Genomic DNA, 19,438 nt, shown 5'->3' with positions numbered 1-19,438 from the left:
CGGAAATCAAGTCGAGGTGAAGAATCCAGGTTTGGGTGAAACATTCTGAGTCTCTATTGCAGCCTCATTTCTGAACTGCACAACTGAACAGAGCTCAAAGTGGACAAAGTGCAGGAGCAGCATGACAAAGGAGTAGAAATACCCCCATCAAGGCCCCTCAAAGTTGGTTTAATATCAACGGCTGGCTCTCTCTCTCTCTCCCTCTGTTTCTCACATACACACCAAGAACACTATGGCCTCAGAGCTGGCAAGCTGCTCCCGAGTTCTTGGAGCAGCTCTCTCTAATTTAGAGTTGATTGCTGTGGGCCCTCTGTGAGTGACTGGTGAAATATGAGTGTGGAGAAGAGTATGGAGGCTTGGACGTCGTTTAACTCGGTGTGCATTTGATTATAAGAGTGTGCATACACAAAGGCAATGGACTGTCTCAGCTGTGTCTATACGTGTATATTTGTGTGTGTGTGTGTGTGTGTGTGTGTGTGAGAGAGAGAGAGTGTGTGTCAAGGTCTCGGTGGAGCCAGTACGTTTTTCTGCGCGCATGTGGTTTTTGGCCCGAGCCAGAGCAGGGATTGAGAGCCGTCTGTAGGGGATTCAGGCAAAGCAAAACGCAAACTGAATAACAGTGCCGCACTTAATCAAGAATAGGAGGCGCATTTAACTGAGCTGAGCTGTTCATAAATTTAATTATTGTTGGATAAGTTAGATTTAGGGTTGTCGTTCTGTCTAAATCAAACTGCTAAGAAAACGTGTCAAAGACAAAATAAAGAGCTTATCTGAAAAAGTTCCACAACACCTGACTTAAGGGAACTAATTTGATATGTGTGTTCCAACACGTAACTGTAAACGATCACCTCCGCCCTTGTGTTAAACACTATTAAATCCCAACCTTTGTACAAGTTGTCTACAAAAACCCAAAGCATACATTTTCAGGATCGAGCTGCCATCCGGACAAAGGCTGCAGCCAAAAACATGAAGCTGCGCTTCAAATAACGCGCCTCACTCCTCTGTGAAAGCCGAGCACCTTTGGAGTTCCCTTTCTTTTCTGGACATGCCTCAAGTCCAAAGAGCACATTTCTTCCTGCCATTTCTTACAGGGTTTTTTTTTGTTTTTGTTTTGTTAGTAAGGCAAAAATACACTCAGGTTTTCCTCCTCTGGAGACTGAGGCCTTTGACCAGCAGGTAAACAACAAGGTGTTTGGTGTCTCTCACTCTTCTTACACTGTATACCTTCAGTTCCTTTGTGGTGAAGTGGGGTCCAGAGAGTGCAACTGCTGATGTTGAGCCTGGATATCCTCAACAAGAAAAGAAATCCTCCTGAAGTGTAATCTAGAACCCACTGTTGTTATAAGACTACAGGGTGTGGCCAGGTGTTTGGCTCCTCTTTCCATAAAGGCTGTAGGGACTCAAAGCCAGGACAAGACAGTCAGACGGATGAATTCTCAAAGCGAAAAAATAAATGCACAGCACTCAGAACAGGGAACCACTGAAAATCTGGATCAAATTAACATCACAGGCAGGCTTTTTCGATTCTGCAGCTCTGTTTTACTGCAACGCTGAACACGGACGTGCAGCGAGAAAACGAGCTCCTATTGGTCAACTGACAGCCAACAAACCTACACCCACCGTGTACAATTTGCTTCCTTTTCTGGAGCAGCCGCTAAGGACAAGTCATTTTTCTACAACGACAGTAAATCAGCAGTGATAAAAAAAAAAAAAAAAAAAAAGCATCCAAAACCGGGACAACTTTGGTTTCCTTCACTCCAATCACACTGAACGTACACCTATAGCAAATGACAGAAGGACACATTCCAAATATCAAACACACAAATGGAATTCTCCCTTTTCCCCCTTTCATTATTAAACCGTATTCATTCTTATTTTAAATAAAGGTCACTATATCTTCCAGTACACCATTTTTGACCACCGACGGCCCATTAACACCTTGTGTGAGTGATCATAATTAATTTGGTCAATAAGGTTTGAAACCACCTCATGCAAAGACACAAGGGTACGCAGTTGTCATATGAAAAGATTTGCTGGTAAATATCCAATTCTGTTGCACAGAGTTACGATTCCAGGTTGAAATCGTTCCCCTTAATTGCATAACGTGGAGTTTCTTGGTAGTTTTACGCTGTAGAGGAGTGACATCATGCCATGAACTTTGACCCAAATGCTACTTTTAGCAGGGGCAGATACTTGAGTAAAACAAACTAAGTTTTAGGGAAAGGGCTCGCTGCTGATTCCTGTTGCCCCTCACCTCCCTGCTCGTACTCCTCCGACGCCCCCAGGCTTCATCTTTCTGTTGGGTCTGTTTGCATTCCTGCTCAGCTCTATTTAAAGGCTTCATCACTCCACTGGTTAAAGGAATGCACATCTGCAGTGGGACCCCGTCCCTCTGTCTCCGCCTTACCCCGTCTGCCTCTCGGTATTTGTTTCCAATTATGCACGGACTCTATTCACTTGTGCCGTTGCCCTGCTGGAACTACAATTGTGCAAATAAATATACACCGAGAAAGAGCAGGAAGAAGACTAATGTTGTTTATCATATCAACAAGTGCTTTTTCAGCGCTTCATTTATACGCTGCCAAGAGAGTATCTGTTTTGGGAGCTGGAAGGAGAACAAGTCAATGAATGCCGGTGCAACAACTGTGTTTTTGAGTCCAATATGTTCTTCTTATTAGGCTATTATTATCCTGAGAACAACATATATATACAGTGGGGAAGACATATAAACATACAGACCACATTCACCAAAGAATAAATAAATTAATTAATTAAATACAGCGCTTTCTTCAAACCACCAAAACAAGACTATTCTTCTAAAGTTTTCTTATTCACAATAACAAAGTTTTACAAAACGCCCATCTCTCAACCTTACCCCATCACAAATTATTCTGCAAATTTCACAAAAATAACTCTTTTTGAGCCCAAAACGCAGGTACAGTTCGTGTTTCTAAATACATTTTTCACACATACAATTTCAATTATGACTTTTAATTTATGTGTACTCCGCTTGAGACATGATAACGAGGTATGTGACTAATAACAAATATTTTAAAAGAGTTTGGTGGCGCGTTACAAGCTAAAGAGGGGCCAACATGCAAGCTAGCATCATAACATATCGTCCCAGCGAGCAACAGTGGAGTTCATTTACCTCAATTCCCTCCCTCCCGTTCGATGAAGTGAAGCGGATAAAGTTTCCAGCCCCCACACTCGCTAATTCCCTCCACCCCGGTTTAAAACCCCACCAAATAGACAAAACTGACCTTGGAAGATCTCCCCGAGTCAAAACGGCATGATTATATTGTCGTCTTCCATGGTAGGAACTTCAATGTGTCGTTCCTCGGTTTACCGAAGAGGGTACGGACGGACTCCCGGGGCAGGAGAGTCACAAACTCACACGGGCGGAGGAGGAGAGAAAGAACGAGGCCAGACGGAGTCCGCTGCCTTGTGGTTGGAGGAGCCAGCTGTCAATCACCTGACGTATGGGGAGGGAGGTTTTAACTGTAAATGGGGATTAAAGAGGTTGAGCTATTAGCACTGACCCCATATCTGAAGTCAAAGGAATGTGCCCTGGAAACAAAAGCGTGGTTAAGATAGAATTCATATTGGAGTATTTCCAAGATTAAATACAATGTGGTATCGGTTTGGATCTCTGTAGGCTATAAAATTTGTGTGAAATCTCAATTAATGTAGTTTGTTTGAAATTATTGCGGAAATCAGTGGAAATAAAACTGTCTTCTCTATGTGTTTTACTACAAGATCGGTTTCAAGCATTCACCATTTGGGTTCGCCATCTTCGTTTGTTTGGCTTACCTGTTATGTGATGAGAACGCAAACTAATTAAACCCATTAATGGCTCATTACTCTAGCAGACAAAAAATAAAAAGCATGATAGTCATATCTCATTAACGGAGGCAGTGACCTTTTATCCTCCTCCATAAATATAAATGAAGGTGGAAAAACACATCTGTCATTGCCATGTAGGCGACTGCAACACCACTGTCTACTCGACAATGGGACTGTTAGATTCCACCATAAGATACAGATACACCCAGTGAAATGGTTAAAGTAGAATGTTTGCAGACATGAATCATCATATCATGTGATCGGGATTCGCTACGTTAATGATATAAGAAATATCCCTTAACATTATTTAACCTGAACACCTATATTCGTATCTATGACACGTTAGGCACGTATCTCTATCGGAGCAAAAGCAAGTACAATTATGCTCCTTCTCACTGAGTTTTACGATGAAGAGACTGCACGAGAACAGTCTGAAAACTGTAGCACTTGCATTCCAGTCTGCTCATCACGAAAAAAAAAAAAACTGACAGCAATTATTTTTGCTCAAAAGGGGGATTTCCAGTTTCTGACGGATCCAGGCGGCCCCCTCACTGACCCTGACCTGTTTGTGGCAGCCTGGAAGTGTTCCACTTAGTAAATAATTTCATCGGGAGCAGGCCAGCAGTGATCACCAGCCAGGCCTGAAAGAGAAATGAGTGGCTTGCAGAGCTTTGGTGGTCGGAGCATAAGCTAATACTATTTACATATTTACGGTGTAAATTTGTTCATATTGTGTAACCTTTTCCCTCGAGCACTTTTGAAGCGAATCGACCCTTCTTTCATGAAACTCAGAGCACTTCATTAGTGGGTTAGGGTTAGGGTTGGTTTTTCTTGGATTGATGTGTCAGTTTTTACAGCAGACGTTTGAGGCATTGTTTGACTTCACTGCAGCTGCTGCTTATTTTCCAACCGCTTATCCATCTGCATGACTGTTTTCAATTGATCAATCAGTTAGGCACTGAATCTCTCTGTCTGTCCATTTGCATATGAGCCAACGGTCAGTTGGTTCCCATCTGCCTCAATTTGTTTTTGGTCTCATTTTTCTCACTTTCAATTTTGAGCTTTTACTCATCAGACCGTATGAAAAGAACAAACTGGGCCTTACCGGAATTGCTATCATTTTCTCCAACAAAAGCTATGTTGAAATATATAAACAGTTTGTAAAAAATCAAGTACACCCTTATTATTTCAATAAAAGTCAAGAGGGTAAGAAGCAGCCAAGTGCTGCTAATCAAATGAACTTGATTAACTTGATCATCAGAAAGTGTGAGCACCTCTGTTATAAATTGGCTTTATTCTTAAACTTTATGTATTCATATTCTGTAGTTCACTAAATAATCTATGTTCCTAGTTTGTACGTTTACACTCTGCTCATACAAACGCAATGTATGTCCAACACTTTAAGATGACGTAGCGGGATAAAATAACTGGGTCAGATAAAGCGTCTCTTAGGACAGATAGGTCTGGTGCAGTAGAATGCACGCCTGAAACAACACACACACACACATCGCTTATCACATCCAAAGAACATGACGAAGACGGTGGATGGCCTGCTCACATCATGAGTAAATATTCAATGATGCGTGGTCAAGTGTAGGTACAACCTCTGAGATAAAGGTGAACATAAATATGAAATGTTTCCGGATCTCGGGACTTGGTCGGACGGATTTCATGCGAGAACTCTGTCTCTCCAAGTCCAGCGCTGATACTTGACTTGTGACCACCAATAAATACTTTGTTTAACTTAAGACTGCTCCAACTGGTTCTTGGGCTTCCAATATAAAGAATCGGGCTAACAGCTCTATAAAAGCAGAGGTTTTGGTAGGTTGCTGGCCTGGAGCAGTCAGGTGTGTGTTCACACAATGCCAATGAACTTAAAAATATATATATATATATATATATATCTTAGAGAAGCACTATTAGGTTGTCACTCTGGAACAAGTTATAAGTTCATTTCTAAACCATTTTGAGTCAATTATTCTACAGTGAGAAAGTTTATTCACAAGTGGAAAACACCCCAAACAGTCTACAATCTTCTCAGGAGTGAACGTCTCATCAATTTCGCCCCAGAGACAGACTGCAATGTTCAAAGAAACAGCAAAAATCGTACGATCCACAGATCAGACTCTACAGGCCACGTTCTTCAAATGTGAAGCCGTGGTTTGTGTGACAGCTAGAGCTTGAATTTCTCTAATTCTAAGATCTAATAAGGATCTTGTTATGACCTGAAATATGAAGCCTAAGAAGTGTAAAGAGATTGCACTTTCATTTCCACAGTACTGTACTTAATCTCTCAGAGCAAACAGTTTGGTTGAACATTTTTAACTATCTTTGCTGATGACTCTGTCATGGAAAAATTCTTCCCTTGCTTCCTAATACCTCTGATGAGAAATTAAATATAGAGATCTCTGTCGTTTTTGCCGGCCGGCCACGTGTTTATTTTCTCCTGCAGAAGGGTCAGTCATCACCAGTCAGCGTTCATGGTGAAGAAAGACCCAGGACAAAGGGGGTGTAAACCATTTATACAGGGAGGAGGCTTTGTCTTTCCAGGTGTGTATTCTTCAACAGTCACCTTACTTCACACTTCGACGCCACTTATCTTCATTTTCTCCTCCCACACTCAGTGGGGTCACATGGCACTGAAAGGATCAGATAATTGGCTAAATTACAATAAGAATGAGTTGAGCAAGGGTTATTATCCTTGGATATATGGCAGTGAATGAATTGGATCAGAGGCACAAAGCATGTCATACTCTGATACGATAGGTCGCGCTGTACCCATTTCAACTATTGCTAATAGAGCCACTTCCGGTTTACCCCTTCAACACTAAACTCAGGCATTCGAGAAAATGGCGAATGAAGAGCAAGATGAAAGTACGTCCCTCTATATTACGTATGTGATGAGCTGCTTGCTGCACAAACGCGATGCACAACTGCGCATTCTCCATTACGGTGTTTTTCTTTCTGACGGCGACTACAACAGTATATATATCGTCTCTTCCGACTTCCGGTTCCCGACCCCGGGAAAAAATCTCAAGCATGCGCAGAATGCAAAGTTTAATTCACCACGTGCTTAAAGGGATAGTTCGCCTCTTTTGACATGAAGCTGTATGACATCCCATATTAGCAATTTCATTTATGAACATTGACTTACCCCCCTCTGCGTCCTGTGAGCCGAGTTCAAGCCTCGTTTTGGCGTTGACGAAGGTAGTCCGGCTAGTTGGCTGGGGTCCCGAAAATAAAGCGTTTTGTTTCTCAAAACAATATGCGTTCAAAAGAGTAATAAATTCGCATCACAAAATCGTCCATCCAGAAAAAGTCAGACCTCACAATCGCTTGGCGCTACTTTTGCCTCCCTTCATATCAATGCGTTCAGCCACCTGCCGATAGCTGCACCTGTTGCTGTTGTTTACATCTCGGAAGCAGGGGAGTGCTCGGTCTGCACTTCGGTCTGCAAGGTTTACACAGCCCGCAGTGATACGAAGGTAGAGAGAAATAGCGCCAAGCGATTGTGAGGTCTGACTTTTTCTGGATGGACGATCCCTTTAACCCGTCCACAAGCACGTTTATTTTGACTTTCAACCGAGTTATCTCGGGGTCTTAATCTGATCGCGAGTAACTCGAATCGACCCAATTTCTTGTCAGATTAAGGTGTCTACATGCACTTAATAACTTAATAATTGTAATTTAGCCAATTATCTGATCCTTTCAGTGCCATGTAACCCCACTGATAGGCACAATGTATGTCATACTCCGATACAATAGGTGGCGCTGTACCCATTTCAACTATTGCTAATAGAGCCACTTCCTGTTGACCTCTTCACCACCAACAACAACAACAACAAACTCAGGTATTCGAGGAAATGGCAAACGAAGAGCAAGATGAAGCTACATCCCTCTACATTTCGTTTGTGATGAGCTGCTTGTTGCAAAAACGCGACGCACAACGGCGCATTCTCCATCACATTGTTCGTTTCTTTCCGACTGTTTGTTTCTTTCCGACGGCAGCGACAACAACAGTAATATCGTCTCTTCCGACTTCCTGTTCCCGACCCCGGGAAAAAATGTCGAGCATGCGCAGAACACAAAGTCTAATTCACCACGTGCTTCACCGTCTACAAGCACGTTTAATTTGACTTTCAACCAAGTTATCTCGGCGTCTTAATCCAATCGCGAGTAATCCGATCCAATTTCTTATTGTAATTTAGCCAATAATCCGATCCTTTCAGTGCCATGTAACCCCACTGTGTGCTTCTCAAATGTTGTGAATCAGGATTGTAAACCTTAGATAAGCTATGATAGTCCTTGTTTCGGTAACCCATATTGGGAAGTTTTAAACAGGAGGTAACCAGACTACATTTATCACTACACTTATATAGTTGTGGTCCCTAGTTGCAGCAAACTTCTTTAAATGTTTATATTTATGAATAGAAAAAGAAAACCTTTGATAGAACAAATTCAAAGAATGGGGTTCATATTGGTCATTTGTTGCAGTCTTACAAAATACTAAACTGAGTTTTCTGTAAGGTGCAGTTGTTTAAAAAACAACATTTCTCACGCATCTCAAGCGACATACATGAAATCAAACAGTTTGGATTCATCATAAAATAAAATTCGAACAAATTAACACAATGATTAATGAGGAGGACACATTCTTTACATTTGTCGTAATAACCGGGCAACTGTGACCTCCAATGTGGAAAGTGACTTTTCATAACATGAACTCTTTTCTGACTTCTTTACTCTTCGAAACAAGGCTACGGCAGTAGTTTTGCTTCCCTCTGCTGGCCGTGCTAACTCATCACAGACAGGACACAAATTTCGGGGTTTGAGAAACACAGTGTGCACATGTTGTATATGTTGTACATGCAGCTTTTTAGAATTTGCAGTAACTCATCTATATGATCAAAAATATTTAAAAGCAAATAAACCTGTACCACCAACCCACATCAAGCCATGGCCACAGCTGTACCAATCTGTGCCTTCACCTCATAACATCGCATCGGGGGGGGGGGGGGGGGGGGGGGGTGTTTAAAAATAAATCAAATTTGCCACATCTTAGAAAACCTTATGTTAAAGCCAAGAGAGCTGCGCAAGTTTGAGGTGTGTCACTAATTATATCAGTATTTATAATACTTCGGAGCGGTCTTTTACCAAAACGAGTCATCAATCAGACTTTTTGTGAAAAGGCCACAACTACTCCAAAGTCATCAGGTTTCATCCCCATGTTTGCACAGATGTCTGTACCGAGATGTGTGCCAGCCCGTGTTGGAGATGCACAGGGGTGCTTCCAATGAGCAGGGAGTTGTTAGCTAACCGTTGTGAGGGAGGAAAAGTGAAGGGGAACTCTCTGAAACTATGACGTCTTTACCAAGTTTTACTGCTATCCATTGATATTTCAGTCGGGATTAGAGCAGTGGACCCTGTAGAAAATCACAAAAGCAGTTGCAAAAGTTGGTAAAGGCATAGATTCAATGTTTTACTGTTGAGCATCTTTTCTTTTTTCTTTACACCGTTTCACTTAATGATGTTTGCGTTTTTATCTATTCATCAATCTATTTGATTTTGTGTGTATATTTTTTGTAATGACTTTTTTGTCTGTCACCGGTTGAATCCGAGCCAGGTCCACGCAGAAGTGCCTCGATGGCTCGTGGTAAACAAAAGGCTGAATGGCTGTACACACAATTGCATGGATGTCACATTAATAGACCACATGCCCACATAACACATGAATGCAAACACATAAAGAGCACTGAATCACTAGAGCACACTCAATACCCAAACAGCCCTCCAGTCCATCCAGTTTGTCTCGCCCTCTCTCTCACACACGTACACACACACTAAAGCTGCTGATAGTTGCATGCATGACATCACTGCCTGACAGTGGGTGGGTGTGGTCTTCAGTGGCTGGTTAAACATACCAGAGCTTGAATGCTGTGCAGTCACACACATTCACTAACGACACTCTGTCCCTCTCTACTGCTTTCATTCTTCTTTACTCCAACTCTTCGACTCGCGTTGTTCACAGTTGCTTTGAGGTAAGGTGGATTTGACAGCTAAGGGTGAATATATATACCTCCTTTCTTTGTATATGCACTTTTTCTTTTATCCTTTATCCTGTATATTTTTTTTTTTTTGTGTGTATTCAAAATATCTCTTTTTGGTTTGTTCAAACATCAGTTTGCTGCAAACACAGCCGGACTTGTAGGAGCTGAAATTTCTTCCACCTCAAGTGAAGAGTTTGACCTTTCTGACATCTTTTTTTCTGGGAATCTAGAGGAGCGGGAGCAAAGATGTTTCTCCCCCTGTCAGCGCTGATATGTCTGTCAGTCGTCCAGCTGTGTTTTGGAAATGAGCTCGTGGAGGAAGTCGTCGTTACCAGTAAGTAGTTATATGGAGTCAAAATAATTGAATAAGTTATTGTTGCAAGGCCATGTGGGGTGATGAAGATGAAGGGATTCTTAAGACGGAGAAGAGCCTGACTTATTGCTCTCTGAATTTGACTGGTGTATACACACATTTCATTACATGCTTAAAGAGTGTTTCACTGAACTTCAAGGTACTAATATAAAGATTTTAACTTTAGATTAGACTGACTATATTTTACATTTTTATTGATAATCTATCTTTGCGCCTGTGTTTTCTGCTGCCTATAAAGCAGCAGGAGGGCCTTTTGTTTGTTTCTCTAAACTCTGACTTAACCATCATGGGCATGCAAGAAGGGAAGGGCAGATTATTGCTGAGTGAAAGAACAGCTCAAACATGTAACCGTGAACACAGACATGTGTCAGAGCCATGATCTATCTAAAAACCAGTCAAACAAAACATAAAGAACTTGTCAATTTGAGCTGTTGGATTAACGTTTTTTTGATGATAGTACAAAATAGTGACAAGGAAATCAGCTTTTCTTTTTCTCCTGACAGCCAGACTAATCTTATCCAAACAGACAGAATGTGGATGAACAGGAAGAAAGATAAGCAATAAAGTTAAACTCGCCATGATCTGTGTACTTTGGGTTGAAGGCCCAGTTCAGTAATCAAGCGATTCCACCTTAAATTGTTTTAAATAATCAAGCACCTTGTACAGCGAGGACATTAATAGTTTGCTCTGACAAAGTGTTCCTGACTGACTACAGAAGAATTTGTGTGTTTATGTACGTGGTCTGCAGACGGTGACTGTTCCCTGCAGTGTGGTTGGGTGCAGTGAGTCAGAATGTTTGGCTCAGGCACAAGTCAGATGAATTCATCGCTGCTGATGAAGTGCTATTTGAAGTGGCAGAGTGGAAGTTGGTTTTAGGGATAAAAAAAAAAGAAAAGAAAACCCCAAAAAATGATTAATCGGGTCTACTCAGTGCCAGGGCTTAAACTGTAATGAAAACAAGACACGAATCTGTGCCGACTGGATTTACAAGTGTACAAGATTTTCTTTTGTCATTTAAAATTTGCATACGATGGCACTATAGTAATGTTAATTGTCTTTATAGATATGTAAATTTGACACAGATAACTTTATTGTAATTTTATACGGCATGCCTTTAAAAGACAACCTTTGTGGAGGAAAATTGTGTGTGCTAATACCCAAGTACAATGATCTGCTGCATTTGTATTCATGTTTGAACTAGGGCATTTCAATGCTTGACTGGATGGGAATGGACCATGTTGCACCAGCTAACAGGGGTTACAAACAGGATTTCCAGCCTTTGCACTGTTTGGTTCGTCCTCTCGGGACGAATATACTCCCAATGCACTATACTCCCTAATTTGAAGTCTGGACCAAAGTGGAAGGCAGCCCAAGTCACGAACTACAGACCTTAATGAGGGTTTAGCAGTTTTCAGGTCTTTGACAAATATGAACCGAAACAGCAAAGCAAGCAGGAGTCAGATTATGTGTTTTTAGGTCATCATCTCATGTAGTGGTCCTTAGTCATAAAAAACGGAAAATATTTTTTGAATGATTGTAATGGCTCAACAACAGGAGATCACCATGCATTCATGCCTCTTTATTTTCCTCACAGAAAATGTGCCACTTCTGGGCGGCTGGTTCGAGAGGAACCCGGAGTCAGAAGAGGTTCAGGAGGCAGCTCGACATGCTGTTGAGGAGTTCAACACACACTCCAAGACTAAGAATATGTTCAAACTGGTCTCAGTCACCAGCGCCAGAACACAGGTTGGATTTATCTTTCAGCAAAAACAAACAAAAATTCACGAAGTTAACAAATAACCATCAAGTAATCCCATCTTAATTGTCCTTTTATTATTATTTTAGGTGACCAGCATGGTTAACTTTAAGATTGACACAATTCTGGGAAAAACTAAGTGTCTCAAGTCTGAAAACCATGACCTGAAGAGCTGCAGTTTGGAGAGAAAGGTAAATCTGTTCTGTGTGTGTACTTCCATGCATATATAGAGTTATGTTTAACCCAGCAGTGCCATTATAAAGCATTCCTTTAGATACTTTGTAAGAAAATAAACCAAAAATGAGTTTCTGTTACACTCTGTTACACTTACATCACTTTGTTTGATAGAACAAAAATAAAAACTAGGCTTAGACCACCCAATGTGAATATCTAACATATCAGAATTGAACAACATGCACGAACAAAGACTCAGCAATAAACATAGAGGGGGGCATGAAAAGAAATAACACCAATTGGTTGGTAAATAATGAAAGAAAAAACAGTCTCTCAACATTACATAATAGTTCTTGTTGTCTTCTCTTCCACAGCAGCTGAAGTGCCACTTTGAAGTGACTTTCGACCCTCGCAACAACAAACATGAGCTGCAGAGTCACAAGTGCAGGAAGATGGCGAAGAAAGTATAACCATTTTGTAGGCTCCACATTTTTATAGCTTTCACAACCTTATTTACTTTAACAAAAAAAAAAGTAGAATTGAGAAACTGATTTCACTGTAAATGTTGGATGAGGGATGAAGAAAAATGGACAAATCAAACAAATAAATTTTGGAAAAGTTTACACAGAAGAGACTTTTGTCTTGTTTGATGTTGAGATGAATTGGTGTTTGTGGCTTTTATACAGTTTTTGTTCATTCTAATTATATTTTATGATGCATTTATTCACTTAATCTTATTATATTGTACATGTTTCTTTAAAAAAAAAAAAAAAAAACCAGCATATTATGATTTTAATATATTCATGGATGAAAAAAAGGAAATAGGATTTTTGACCCCATTTTCTGTTTAACAGCTTCATGTCAGTTTTGATTTGCAGGTGCTACACCGTGTCGGCTGTAATGATAGACCAAACCTACCCAGACAAACACTTTGTTCCAGTCTCTGATTGAAACCAGCACAGAAAATTTCAACATCCAAACCACAATCTCTCCCCGCTTGTTGAACAAGGCATGAAAAGATGGGTTTGGATGTTTTTGGTATGAACACTATCAGTTCCAAACACACTGTCAAGTTTAGCCTTTAAGGTCCAAGAAAGCCATCAGAAATACAATAAGGTAAATAACTGACCAAATAGTGCAGAATTTTTGCATTTAGTTAAATATATTATGTTTGCAGGTGTCTACAATGCCACGTTTCTGGCCATGGGCCGGACAGTAAGCAGGGTTCGCTTCTCTGTGGGTTGATTAGAAATGTGGAGTATGCTAAAAAAAACCTAACGGTGGCCATACTGTGGGTTCAGTCAAATGGTCTTTTTTGCTTAGAAAGGTAGGTGTGGTAAGTGTCTAAAGGGAGTGTGAAGTATCTAAGGAGCAGCCATTACAAGAGCTGGTTAAATTCTCAAAATGGTAAGAAAAGAAGCCTCAGTGCATCTTCAGGAATCTCCTTTGGCATAACAAACAATGGAGCATACAACCCTGGTCCTGGGACTGGGACTGGGAACCCAAAGAAAAGAGTTTAGATTCCAAGTGCCCCAATAGGCAGGTTGTAGAATCCCCCTCTACACAGGCTGCCATTTTGCAAATAAGAGATACCTCTCTGACTTGTCTGCATGATCACAATTAATTTGGTTGGACATAAATAGTTTGGAGAGGCTTCTTATTATTACAAAATGAACATTTTCAATGTGAATGGACATGATGGAGTTGATGAGAAGGACCCGAATGTAGACACAGGTAGGGCAGAAGGTTGAAGGAAAACAAAACTTGATTTATTAAGAACTATAACTAGAAGTGCAGCTGAGCCGGAATACAATGCGATATATGCAAAGAGAAACTATCTGGGAACCGATAGTTTGCAGCTGTGATTGATTGGATAAAAGACAAGTGTGGAAATGGAGCTGAGAATCAAACAGGGAAAATGAGGATGCAAAAAGTAAAGACCTGATCAAAAACAGGCCTGGATGAAGTAAGCAAACTAAGAACATAGAACCAAAAGAAACCATGAAAAGACTTAAAGGACAGGAACAACAGAACACACACAAAAACACATATTTGCAAAAACACAAGACAAATGCATATTCATCTGCATTTACGGTACACTCAGACTTCCAAGACGTCACTGCCAGGCAGTAGGAGGGGGAAAACATTCCAGTTAAAGTGCGCAGGCTTCAGACACTTTAACTTATAACCCCCCGTCTTTCTCTTCCTAACATCATTGCTTGTCTCACTTTTGCTAACTATTGCTTAAAAATTCACAAGGAGGGACTTTATACTTTTGATTGCAAAAAGGTAAATATCTGTACCTTCTTTTCTTTCCTTCATTTCATGTAGCTCTGTATGCCTCAGTTTTGCACTTTTTGCCTCTAATGTATTCCAAGTGTTTTCAGTTTCTCTCTCTTTGGTTTACATCTGTCATTATTATCCTGGACACATCAGTTTGGTGACTGGCAGGTTGTCCCTCACAAGTGAAGACTTTGACCTTTCTGACGTCCTTTCTGGAGATCAGAAGAGCTCAAGTTGAGATGTCTCGCCTGTTGTCAGCGCTGATATGTCTGTCACTTGTCCAGCTGTGTGTGGGAGATCAGCTTGTGGAGGAAGTCAGTGGAAGCGGTAAGTAGTGATATGTAGAAGGAAAGAAAAAAAATCAACCACAGTATTGTATAGATATGTGGAGTGATGCTCCAGAGAGAGAAATAATAAATGGACTGTACTTATATAGCCCTTCTCTTGTCTAGTTGACCACCCAAAGCGATTTTACAGCACAAGCCACTCGCATCCATTGACACACATCCTCATACAACAGGTCTATGTTGCACTCTATCTCTATCTCACACATTCACACAGTGACGTCGATGGATGCATTGGAGGCAACTTGTTGTTCAGTGTCTTGCCCAAGAACAATTCAAAATGCGATCCAGGAAATCTATGTAATCAAACCGATACCTTATATATATATATATTTTTTTTTTCCATAATATGTTATCATTTCACTGAAAAAAAAAAAAATATATATGTATATTTTTTTTTACAAGAGCCTGAATGTGGGGTGAGCACACCTCATGTAAGATAAAACTGAAATCAAACTGGTCGTGTGATAAGAAAAGGGCAGGTTTCTTCTTATTATTAAAAATTATTAGGAATAACAATTTGGAAACCAGTTAAACACAATGCATGCAAACTAATTAAAGTAGAAATACTGCAAATTGGCCTTGGTATCTATAATTTAAGCACGATAAAACATGTCTGCGTGGCACTTTATTGTGGAGCATTACACCATAGAAAGAGTTAAAAATGATGAACTTAAAGTTACAAAAACAGTCTGACAATTAGACAACTCTTTAAAAAAAAGGAAAGGTAGCTTTTATTTATCATTTAATAATCCTATCTACAAACTGCAAATAACAAACTTAAGCAAAAAAGTCAAGCAACAAAACTTACATAATGAGCCTACTGTGAGTAGCAAACCCATTCAACCTCGTATACTTTTAAACATAAGAACACATTGGGACATTGATATTTTGCTCTGACAAAGTGTGCCTGTATGTCTACAGGAGAATTTGTGTGTTGAATGGTCTGCAAACAGACTGTTTACTGCAGTTTGGTTGGTTGCTCTGACTCACCTCTGGGGCTGAAACACGAGTCAGATGGATTCATCATTGCTGACGTACTGTTTAAATTGGCAGAACAGAGGTTGGTTTCTGGGACTGTAAAATGGAAAAAATAAAAAAAAATTCAACATGGTCATTCATTACCAGCAGGACTTAAACTGTAATGGAGATGATAAAAAATGTGAACTGAATTTACAAGGGTTTCCTTAGTCATTTTACACTACTGTTTTCTTTCCTTATATGACACCACTGTATTATCTCATACAGGGCAATTCCACTCATAAATGGAGGAAAGGTATTATTGCACTTATATCTTAGTGAAATGTTAGGTTTAGCATTTGTGTTATTGTTGAGCTGCTGTCACGATCATACTTGGCTGTGTTGTTTTGCTATGGTTTCTGAGTCTTAGGTGAGGCTGGGCAGGTTTCCTGGTTTCCTGTGTCTCATGTGTCTTCTTCATGTGTACATTCCAGTGATTCAGGCTGTGTTCTTTAATTATGCACAATGCCTGCAAGGCGTGCAAGCTTATGACAGCTATCCCACCAAATGGACATTGGCATACATTTTTGAGTCCATGTTTTCTTTCTTTTCTTCACAGGTGGCAATCTTGAGGGGGAGATGGTGTCAAATGTTATGAAGGCAGCTCAGTACGCTGTGAAGATGTACAACACTATATCCAGGGCCAGAAAGATATTCAAACTGGTCTCAGTTATCGATGCCAAGAGTTTATCTGTATATGCCATGATGATAGAAAGTCACTCCCCATTTCGCACTCGATGTCAAAAGCACCTCATCTACGATATTACAGCAGTCCTGGGAAAAACCAATTGTCTCAAGAATGAAAACAATGACCTGATCAGCTGCGATCTGGAGAAAATGGTACATCTATTCTGTTTGCCTGCTTATAACTGTCTATAAAGTTACATTCAAATTGCAACACTTTCCAAAAACTCTGATTTTGAATTTTAACAACAAAATGTGGACAGAATTATAGCGCCGGCTTTAAATATAGATTTTAGATACAGATACATAAACATACATAAAGCAAGTTGCTGCACTTAGACCACCTGAAGGGCAAATCTGAACATCTCAGATGTCCATCGTAATGTTGTCTACTATGTAGAAGCAGTATCATAGTATAAACAGGAAAAAAAATCCATTCTGATATGACAAACAGTACCAGAAACTCACTTCGTCCATAATATGTTAAGAAAAAAAAATATTTTAAGTTCACTTTTTCAAAATCCACATTTTCTGTCACATATTTCGTGATTTCCCGTATTGTGCAATAGAAAATGGCACCCACCATTACTTTACATGCATAATGGCTCGAGTCATTGATAACTGCTTATGCTCCACAGGTATTGTTCAAATAATGTTAGAACTTATAGTGGCTGGAAGTAATGATCTTCATTCAGTGCCACATGGTACCACTTTTGGGTGGCACAAGGAAATTAAAGCACAAGTCTTCCCCCAAAGAACAGAAAAAGCAATGCCACCTTTCTTTAGACCCATGGCTGTGGCATTTCCCTCATCCATGTAAAATCTTTGTCAATTTGTGCAAACAGGACAGAGTTCCGAGTGTTGCCTGTTGTAATTGGGGACTAACAGGATCACCATGCTACTTTTCTACTGATAGATGAACATCTTCTTCTTTCACAGAAGCAAGAACAGAAGCTAATGTGATGCAACATAAATCTGCACCTAACCAGGAGCTCTGGTTAAGGACAGCTAATTGGGTGGGAGATTGATCCCGTTATTAACAGTATCAATACTAATCATTGGTATTACCTCATTAATGGCTTAATCATGATGATGGTATTGATACTTCACTTTTAGTTCCTCTCCTCTAACGTCAGTGTGGTGACCCTGTTTAATTCAAAAGCAACACGTTTGAGCAAAGACTGGGCTTTTCCCAACTTGCTTTTATTTTGCCTCCTCCTCTTCACCTCTTTTATTTACCTAAAAAAAAAAATATTTTTTTACAGTAACATTACTGACTAAGTAAAAGTGATGGTTGTAAAAGTGTATTGGGATCTGGTTTATTGATGAAACATGCACCTCATAGATCATGACACACTGCTCTCCCACATGTGAATGAACACAACCTGTTTTTAAAAAGGTGACAGGTGTCTGTATCAGGAGTGTTATTGTCCATCATCAGATCAACATGAAACTTAGCAGGATCACAAATGACTACAAACTGATTATCAATGTTTGGCACTAGTTTACTTTTCCAGTTATGTCTCTTGAGTGTTAACTTCGCCTATCGTGCTGCGCATGAGGCCAAATAACACAAATCTCCTCGTAGATTTAAGAAACAAATTCCTGTTTGTTACTAATATAATCATTTTATCCTTTTTTCCTTCTCTCTCTTTCCCAGCGACTGTTTTGCCACTTCAATGTGTGGTTCAACACAATGAAAAGGAATAATAGACTGCAGAGTCACGAGTGCACCCCACTGTTGACGGAGGTTTAGTAGGGTTCAGAGTTTTACAGCCTCGACTGACCTCCTTGCATTCTTGGCATACAGTGTTAACATTTTGCTCCTGATTTAACTGATTTCCCTGATTTGATTTAGAAAAGAGAAGAGAAGAAGAAGAAATGTGGAGGTTATCTGTTGTTTGTGTCTTATAGTTTCATTGGATATCTCGATGTCCTTCTTTTTTTTGATGTTTTTGTTTAATGATGCGCTTGAGATAAGAAAACTTGGTATCTCCAAATTAAAACGGAGAAACCGAGTCTGCGGAAGGTACTTTACCATTCAAGATATTTTCTTACATTCAAGATCAGAGTCAGGTCTGCAGAACTCAGTTTTTCCTTCCTTGTGCATGTGTTTATTGCAACATCCGCCTCTCATCCCAGACCACTGTTTCTCTTGACAACTAGTAAGAAAGATGACACCTGTGGAAAACATCCTGGAGATAAAGTATGTTCACATAGATCCAAAAGTATATTAAGTTTAAGATATTTCAACATATGCAGATACATTCCATTTACCCTTTCGTACAACTGGCAGCAGGTAAAGATTCCTACTTGTTATATCCAGTAAATGCATTTCTGTGGGTTTTGATATTAATCTGACTGCACATTATCATTAACACTCATTAATCTTTGCAGTGGGATAACTGTCTTAATTTTCTTTCAGATGCTTAAAAGACCATTCACAATTATAGCTTGAGGCAGCAATGAGGGGGCTGTGCAGTTCAGCAAGGAGCATTCACTATGGCAACTTGATCTGTAGATGCTAAAAGTTTGGCTGTAAGCACTAATAATATATACAGCATATATATTGTATACCTTTTCATACGTTAATGGCTTCATGGTGAGTGCACGATGTTTGCGATCCGCACAAGACTGGATTGCATGAAGAGCGTACGCCATGGTTGTAAGGCTATAACATAATAGTCCTTCACAGCCTTATAGCCTTAACAATTTGTATTAGCATAGCGTAGCAGTGGGTGGAATCAGCTGAAAATACAATTTTTCAATGTGTTTCTGTCTAGTTGGAGAGTCAGTAAACCAGACTTTTAAAACACATCCATCTCATTGCATCTTTATGAAAGAGCAATTGTATATCGATGCTGTCAAATTCCCAATAAAGCTGCTCTCATCAACATGTTTTTCTTGCTTT

At 40.0% G+C, this 19,438-nt stretch overlaps 3 protein-coding genes across 3 annotated transcripts in view; 2 read left to right on the top strand and 1 right to left on the bottom strand.

Annotated features, from left to right (window-relative positions):
* il11ra (interleukin 11 receptor subunit alpha) overlaps positions 1-3,397 on the bottom strand; it is a 40,004-nt gene extending 36,607 nt beyond the window's left edge. The window contains exon 1 of the mRNA XM_075455406.1: positions 3,264-3,397. The gene's annotated coding sequence lies outside the window, so the exon portion shown is untranslated. The remainder of the gene's footprint in view (positions 1-3,263) is intronic.
* A 6,368-nt stretch (positions 3,398-9,765) lies between these two features.
* Positions 9,766-12,826, top strand: LOC142372450 (cystatin-1-like). The gene is made up of 5 exons (XM_075455354.1): positions 9,766-9,884; positions 10,124-10,227; positions 11,861-12,012; positions 12,112-12,213; positions 12,571-12,826. The coding sequence occupies exons 1-5, from the start codon at positions 9,778-9,780 to the stop codon at positions 12,664-12,666; spliced, it is 561 nt and encodes a 186-aa protein (XP_075311469.1). The 5' UTR covers positions 9,766-9,777; the 3' UTR covers positions 12,667-12,826.
* A 1,569-nt stretch (positions 12,827-14,395) lies between these two features.
* Positions 14,396-19,396, top strand: LOC142372775 (cystatin-like). The gene is made up of 4 exons (XM_075455745.1): positions 14,396-14,485; positions 14,633-14,806; positions 16,403-16,683; positions 18,188-19,396. Exons 2-4 carry the CDS (start codon positions 14,719-14,721, stop codon positions 18,281-18,283), a joined length of 465 nt encoding a protein of 154 aa, XP_075311860.1. The 5' UTR covers positions 14,396-14,485; positions 14,633-14,718; the 3' UTR covers positions 18,284-19,396.
* Positions 19,397-19,438: the final 42 nt, after the last annotated feature.

Source organism: Odontesthes bonariensis, chromosome 22, assembly GCF_027942865.1.
Source record: "Odontesthes bonariensis isolate fOdoBon6 chromosome 22, fOdoBon6.hap1, whole genome shotgun sequence".
Taxonomy (NCBI): Eukaryota; Metazoa; Chordata; class Actinopteri; order Atheriniformes; family Atherinopsidae; genus Odontesthes; species Odontesthes bonariensis.
Note: the sequence above shows the minus strand (reverse complement) of the source record. Positions and strands in the feature narration are given on the sequence as shown.